Here is a 7,319-nt window from a genome sequence, read left to right as displayed (position 1 = left end):
GTGTTTCGACATTCTTCTAAGATACGATGGTTTAATTTATTTGTTACATAGTGAGCAAATGCTAATCTTTGACGAGTTGGATGAAAGAGAAGCGTTTAGGATTTTGATTACAATCTTAGAGGAACCGGTAACTGATGGTGGGCTGTAACAACATTCTTCTCTTGTCACGCAACCAAGCAGAATCAACTACGAATAAAATACATGTTAAATATAAAATATATTTTTAAAATGTGAAAAAAAATACACGTATTTATACAGAACATTTTTTATGCAGGATTGCACCATTTCGTGCTGGACTAAGATGTCACTACATCCATCATTGGGACCCAAGCAAGATTACAAGAATTGCTGCCTACGTCATTATCCCTTTCTGTTAACTGTTATTGGCTCTTTCGTAATTTCTCTCTTCCATTAACGAATGGAAAAAGCTCGCAATGTGGAACAATTACGATTTACGTGCAAGATACGCGACGCGTAATATCAGTATTTTTCTAGCATACTAAAGGATATGCATGCAGATCACATTACTCAACGATTATATGAGGCAACTTATATTATTTCCAAGATTGATGTACCTCCGCAATCCGAGGGCTATCCTAGATTTCGAGTTCAACCAAGTGTTCAATGTATACTTCAAAATTCAGCCATTAGGCTCAGCAAGTTGATAGCAAAAACACAATTATGATACCCTTTTCCACATACATTTGGGCCGAAAAGCCAAGCCATCTAACTGAACCTAAAGCAACAGAAAACATCATAAAATTTTAGGCAACAAGAAAATATGAACCCGCACCCACCCTGTTTCTTTTGATAATGACAGTTAAAGGACACCACGCCAAAATCCCTCATCAAAACTCACTATGGAAAAACCCTGATAGGTTCTATCAGTAGAAAACTGGTTCACATTAATACAGCAGCATTTATGCCAGTAAAGACCCCTGTGACGTAGCAGCAGCCTTTGTACAGCTGCTAGAATTTCTGGATGACAACCGAATTTGCCAGTCCTGCCTGCTCTATAGACTGAGTTTCGTCGGAGAGAAGCTTTGGAGGGAAACCCATCACCTGAAGTTGATAATTACCCGCACCCCCAGGTCTAGAGGCGTTAATGAAGCCACGGATGTCGCCAATCGTGTGGTGATAATTGAAACGTGATATCAAGCGGGTTCCATCGGCCAACCTGAGCTGTATTGAGGTTGTTGGCAATGACTGATCCACCACCAGGCCGGCAGAAGGGGTTGGAGCAGTGTTGGGAGGAGTTGAGCTTGGCTCTGGTGACCCTGAAGAAGAGCTGCTTCCTAGAGTTCTTCCCAAACCTTGAAATGCAACATGACGCTTCTCGGGTTCCTACAGGTGTGCAAAAAGAGATATAAAACTCCACATACAATTATAATCTCAAACATCAAAATCCACACACACAAAAGAATGGATAGCATTTCAAAATGCAACTCTTCCGAAAAAATAGAACCAACAAATTCAGTTGAATTCATCCTGTTTTAGTAGTGAAGTAGAGGGGTAAAATTTTGCTTTGTTCATTGACACATAGTATCTTAGTGTATAAAAATAAAGAAATAAAAATCTGCAGAAGTTTTATATCTACAAAAGTAACCAAATTCATCCTGGTTTTATACTAAATATAAGAGACAAATAACTACGAACTCAAACTTAAAAACTCACAGGATACTTCTCATTCCTCCTTATGAGATTAACATTGACAGACGACCTCCTATCTGCAGGTTCAAGCTCTTTTGGACACTCGGATTTTTTTATGCTCTGCATTCAAACATAACAAATATCATTTAACACAATGAAATTAGTGACATATTCAAGAAGAAAGTAATGGTGTTAGTAGCCCAAACAGATCTCTGGACCATTCCTGTATAGTACTAGTTATGCTGGATTTCTTAGAAACTTTTGAAATATGACATTATTCCCTGAATAATAGTCACAAGGTTTTATTTTTCTTTTTTCTTTTTCTTTTCCTGACCATATACAAACTCATTGCTTCATATGTTTGTCGATTCCAATCCATTTATGAATGCAGAACTATAGTAACAGTTACCTCTAAAAATGAAGCATTTTCAGGGTCATCCAAACTCCTCAAAGGCCCATCATTTACGGTGAAACCATTAGTCCAAAAAACAATGTTATGAACAACAGCCTCGGGTTGCTGAGAAGCAGATTGTACAGTTTCCCCTGAGAGTAACCTGCCAGTTCCAGTAAAGCTTGTTGACCTTGGTGGCTCCTGAAGTTGATCAATAGGCCTTTCTACAGCTCCAAGTTGCCTTGCTTGATTGAAAATTGCATCCACGTCATTACCCTTTGAGGGATCCTGGACAAGCATTCCACTGGAGATGCAATGTATAATATTTAAATTCAATAGGAAACTTCCAAATAACAAAACCAACTTAATATATGATTGAGACATATATTTATTCATTGTAAGTTGTACTTGTTTATAATCCAATCCCACTTAATTAAATAAACAGACCATACAGCTTTTTAAGAGAAAAATAAGAGAGCCCAAGTACAATAACTCCTAATCAAAGGTGGTCAAGAGTGAGCTTTCACTAAAGAATGCTCATGGTTCTCAAAATACTTAAGCATAGAAGCAAAGCCTAAACGTGAATATCCTGCATACTGTAATAGAGATGGCCTCAAAATATAGACATATGTTCAACATCAAATTTAAAATAACTAGTCACCAACAGAATAAGCATTAAGTAGCTTAAACAATCACATCAACAATGCTTGTAGTCATGATGCAAAGCTTCACACAAGTTATTATAGACTCTACAGTTGCCACAAAACAGAAACAACATCGTTGAGGTTAGGATGAGCAACAGTGCTCATGAACATAAAGGGGATATAAGAAATGAACAAGACAAACCCAACATTGCATAACATCAATTATCAAAAGCGTGATTTTACTGCTTTTAACATCTTGAGGCAAATTTCAAACACCTTCGCCAAGAGATGATTTTGTGCAAAATCCAAAGAATTCAGTATGATTGAAGTCTAAAGCATACTTCTACCAAGAGATCCACAACAAGTGGATACCCCTCAATTTTTTCAATTATCTTTAATCAGAAAAGATTTTCTGCTATATGCAGTTTAAGGCTTTATCTTTCAACCAGGCAACCCTAAAGTTCACATGTACAGCATCAACAAGAGGGAGAAGGTAACATTACTCAAACAGCAAAACAAGCAACAGCCTTAGTCTACAGTCATGACAACATAGACTGAAGTATAAGGGCACCTAATCATGGGAAGAAAAACAGTACTATGGCAGCACGATTGCAACTCTCACTTCAGTTATACATAAGTCAGGCTACGGTTGGCAGAATTCAATCTTGCACTCTGAATAGTGTCAAAGTCTTTGATGATCCCAAGAGCAATAATTGGCAAGCTAATAGAAAATGTTCATAGATATTAAGCTACATCATGGACCTAAGAACTTAACAGTTGCTAACTATACAGAGCCAGCTAGCAGTAGATGAACTACAACAATGCAAAATTACGATGTGGTATCACGCAACACACAACAGAAATCAACTGCTAATGATATTATCACCAATTAAAGCCAATCTACTTGCAAACTGTAATTAACTCAATAGAATGGTTTCCTATCCTACATCTACATGTGCCGAATACCCAAAAACACCAAGGGAATTGGAAAAGTTGAGTTTTTTTTTTTTTTTTTAAATTAAAACAACAACAACAATAATAATAATATTACCTCTTCTCGCCGCCGGTGTAATACTCCTGAGGTTCATCGGAGTCGGAGTCGGAGTCAACGGACGGGCGGTTGAGATCGGAGAGTGTACGGATTCTTCCAGCTCTGCTGGAGGAGGGATTTGATGGTTTCTTGTCCTTGGACGCCATTGATTTTCTTTCTTTCGCTTTGTTCCTTCTGCTACCGAAGAGAGAAGAGAATCAATATATCGTTGATTGTAGGAGTAGTTCAGTTTATCGTGTCGCACGGCGAATATCTTTATGTGGACGGATTGATACGACGCCGTTTACTTTGCTTTGCGGTTTGCGTTCTTGCCAGTTGCCAGCTGGCTCTTATCACAAAATATTTATATATTTATTTTTCTATTTTTATTGTATCATAATTTTATTAATCAACCAAACCTAATAACCTAAGTAGTACTAATTACTAAATGACCAATAGAAATAGAATTCAACTAAAAAGTTTCAAATAGGACTCTGCTAAAATAATAGGATAAAGCATCAACTAGCTTTCTGTTACAAGTTGAAGACAATTTACCCTGAAGTAAAATCTGTGTTTAATGATTCTTGTGTATTTTAATGGCAATAATGATTTTTGAATCAAGTCAAATGTTACAAAAAATTTCCAGAAGAAATATTTTTAAACCAAATCAATTCATGAATTTAGTCATTCCAACACATACATACATACATACATACATACATACACATATACATATATAAAATCCAATTTCCAAGTACTATTCCATTTTAATTATCCAAACAGATTAAAGTTTAAAACATAATAATACTTGTATCACAAAAAATTTAAATCGTAGTATGGTAGAATCCTTCAAAAACATAATGATGCATTGTATGTGCATATAACCAAGCAATTAATATTAATTGGATGAAAAAAAAAAACAAATATACAGATTTTCTTCAACTAGAAAATAATACTACAGAAAGAACTTCGGCATACTCATGCTACTCTTCATACATTATTGAAAGGTGGCTACTATTATAAAGTTGCCTTTTTCATCTTTTTGTAAAGACGTTTTTCATTTTGTGGTTGTTATTGATTTAAAAGCGTATTATTAAAAGTGTTGCTTAAAAAGAGAGTGTTACCCTTAATCGTTAATTTGGTTCTGATACCAATTTTTCAATTTCAACTTTTCTTTTAATTTCTTTTTCGAAATGTCTACTAACTCTTCATATTTTGCTTCGAATAAGTTTATAATTTGTATAGATTCAATTGGTGGTGCTTTATTTAGAAGATTTTGATAAAAATAATTTGCAACTTCATAATCTAAAGTATTAACCATTTCTACTATTTCTCTTATATTTGTTATATGATCATTTATTACTAGTCCTTGATGTATATTTATAATTCTGATTTCATATTTATAGTTTTTTTAATTCTGTTCTAATTTCTATCAGAATTATAATATTCTTTTTTGCATGGATTACTGTATATAAAATCTTTTATCTGTTTGTCTTTTTCTTTAATATAATTCCTTAAATCCTCAAAAACTTCTTTTATTTCTACACTTTCTCTTGTTTCTAAATATCTTTCTAATTTTTCAACTTCATTCTCCATTTTTTCTTTCAACAGCTTTAATTCTTTTAAGTCATAATATGATTTTCCAGGCATTTATAAATTTTTTTAAGTTTAATTCTAACTTGTTTATATTTATTCTTATTTCTATCCTTTTTATTATAAGATCATCAATTTCGATCTGAAGATTATTTAATTTCCTTTTATACTCCTCTATTTTATTTTTTAATTTTTTCGTCCTTTTCCTTTTTATTTTATTTTCTGGTTTTTCAATCTTTTTATGCTTCATTATTTATTTTAGAATTTCTGCAAACTCTATCATCGATTCATCACTATTTTCTAGAGATTCTATTAATTTTTCTAGCTCTTCAACTTCTCTTTTCAACTTGTCATAAATTATTTTTAGAGCTTCAAATGCTCTTTGATTTATTTCAGAAAACTGTAAATAATTCAAACGATTTTCTCTTTCAAAGAGCTCTTGTTTCTTGTCTTGATAAGTTACATATATTTCTTCTTTATTTATTGCCATAATTTAGTATTTAGGGTTTCATTTAATTTTTTGACCTTTTTTGTTAATTCTTTTATTTCAGAATTTTCTTCTTTAATTTTTAACTTAGATAAACTTAAAGGGCTATTAATTTTAGATTCTCTTATTTGAAAATTTGATGATACCAATTTTCTTGATGGTTCTTTTAATAATAGAACTGGGTTTTCAATAGCTTTATATTTTGGTATTTCTGTTTTTACAATTTTCTGAAATAATTCATCGATATAAATTCTTTCTCTGTTTTTAAATATTATACTATGATGGCTATTTGTTAAAGCATAATTTATTGCATATGTTATTGAAAATGGTTCATCATCTTGTTCCATTAGATTCTTTCTGTGAAATTTATAAGCCAAACTTATAGATCTTCCAAGATTTTCAGTTGATAAAGGTATAACATATCCAAGATGGGCATTGAATTTAACATTTACGTTTGCCAAATTTCCATGAACAATTCCAATTATTTGATCTATTGGGTCATCAGTAATTCTTTTGTCACAGATTGCTAAACTTATTGGTGAATTAATTCCTTTCATATATGTAGATTTGATTAGGACTTGTATAGTACTAATATGAATCCATCCAATTTTAGATCTTTTTTTGTTGATCCTTAATTTTCTCAATCTGTTTACTCAATTCTTCATCATTTATCAAAGCTATTTCAAGTTCTCCATTGGCAGATTTTATCTTTATAGGGGCTTCAAATTGAATTTTTCCATAGTATATTATATTTTTTCTATTAAAGACTTCTTTTAAAAGATTTTGTTTATTAAAATTTTCATTTGATTTGAGATTTAATTCTGTTTTTAGAACAGTCTGTTTTTCATTATCTAATAAAGCAGTTAATCTATAATAATCAGATTTTTCCATTAATTCTAAACTTTCTAAATAATTCATAACTAAAAGACTAGGATGAAGATGTACCTTTTCTGGAGAAAAACTTCCTTTATTTAGTATATTTTACATAAGGTGTTTTTATCTCTAGAGGGGAGATTGTAGATACTAACTCCAGAGGGGAGTTTAGAACTATTTATCCTTAAGGGAATTCTTTGTCAGACTACAGAATCGCCTCGACAGCTTCCTCCTTGCTCTCCTAGCATATAAGTACTCTTAGCCTTCTGCTTTCTGTTTTCTTATGCCTCTTACAATTGCCTAAGCAATCTATTTATAATGGTTGGGTCTGATGGACAATTCCCATCCTTACCCTTCTTATAACGTCATTGCTTACGTCATTGTTTATTATCTTGCACCAGCTACATTGTTGGTGTCTTATGACCTAAGCGCTTACGTCATTATACAATAATATTGAGGGATGCTTCAGATGCACTGTCCTCTTCTTTTATCATGTGGGCTTCAGATCCATTGTCCTCTTCTTTTATCATGTGGGTTGATTCCGTTTCATTATTGCTTTCTTCAGATATTTCTGAGGCACAAAGCTGGCATTTGTGGTCTTCTCTGTCTTTTATCAAATAGTAGAGATTCCTCTTTATCCCTTCAGGAAGT

The 7,319-nt window shown here is 32.9% G+C and overlaps 1 protein-coding gene across 1 annotated transcript; it reads right to left on the bottom strand.

Moving 5' to 3' along the window:
* Positions 1-535: 535 nt before the first annotated feature.
* Positions 536-4,070, bottom strand: PUX4 (plant UBX domain containing protein 4). The gene is made up of 4 exons (XM_016339997.3): positions 3,737-4,070; positions 2,060-2,345; positions 1,675-1,770; positions 536-1,344 (listed from the first exon to the last, which is right to left on the bottom strand). Exons 1-4 carry the CDS (start codon positions 3,880-3,882, stop codon positions 970-972), a joined length of 903 nt encoding a protein of 300 aa, XP_016195483.1. The 5' UTR covers positions 3,883-4,070; the 3' UTR covers positions 536-969.
* Between the last annotated feature and the right edge of the window lie 3,249 nt (positions 4,071-7,319).

This window comes from Arachis ipaensis, chromosome B1 (assembly GCF_059453495.1).
Source record: "Arachis ipaensis isolate K30076 ecotype BB chromosome B1, ASM5945349v1, whole genome shotgun sequence".
Classification (NCBI taxonomy): Eukaryota; Viridiplantae; Streptophyta; class Magnoliopsida; order Fabales; family Fabaceae; genus Arachis; species Arachis ipaensis.
The sequence above is the reverse complement of the archived record's forward strand: the minus strand, read 5'-3'. Positions and strand labels throughout refer to the sequence as shown.

What these genes read in the sequence shown, in the direction of transcription:
- PUX4 (XM_016339997.3), bottom strand. Translation starts at nt 3,882, where the DNA reads ATGGCGTCCAAGGACAAGAAACCATCAAATCCCTCCTCCAGCAGAGCT. An exon ending in TACACCGGCGGCGAGAAGAG is followed by an intron (nt 2,346 to 3,736) that starts GTAATATTATTA and finishes TTGCATCTCCAG; the next exon opens with TGGAATGCTTGTCCAGGATC. An exon ending in GGAGGAATGAGAAGTATCCT is followed by an intron (nt 1,345 to 1,674) that starts GTGAGTTTTTAA and finishes GCACACCTGTAG; the next exon opens with GAACCCGAGAAGCGTCATGT.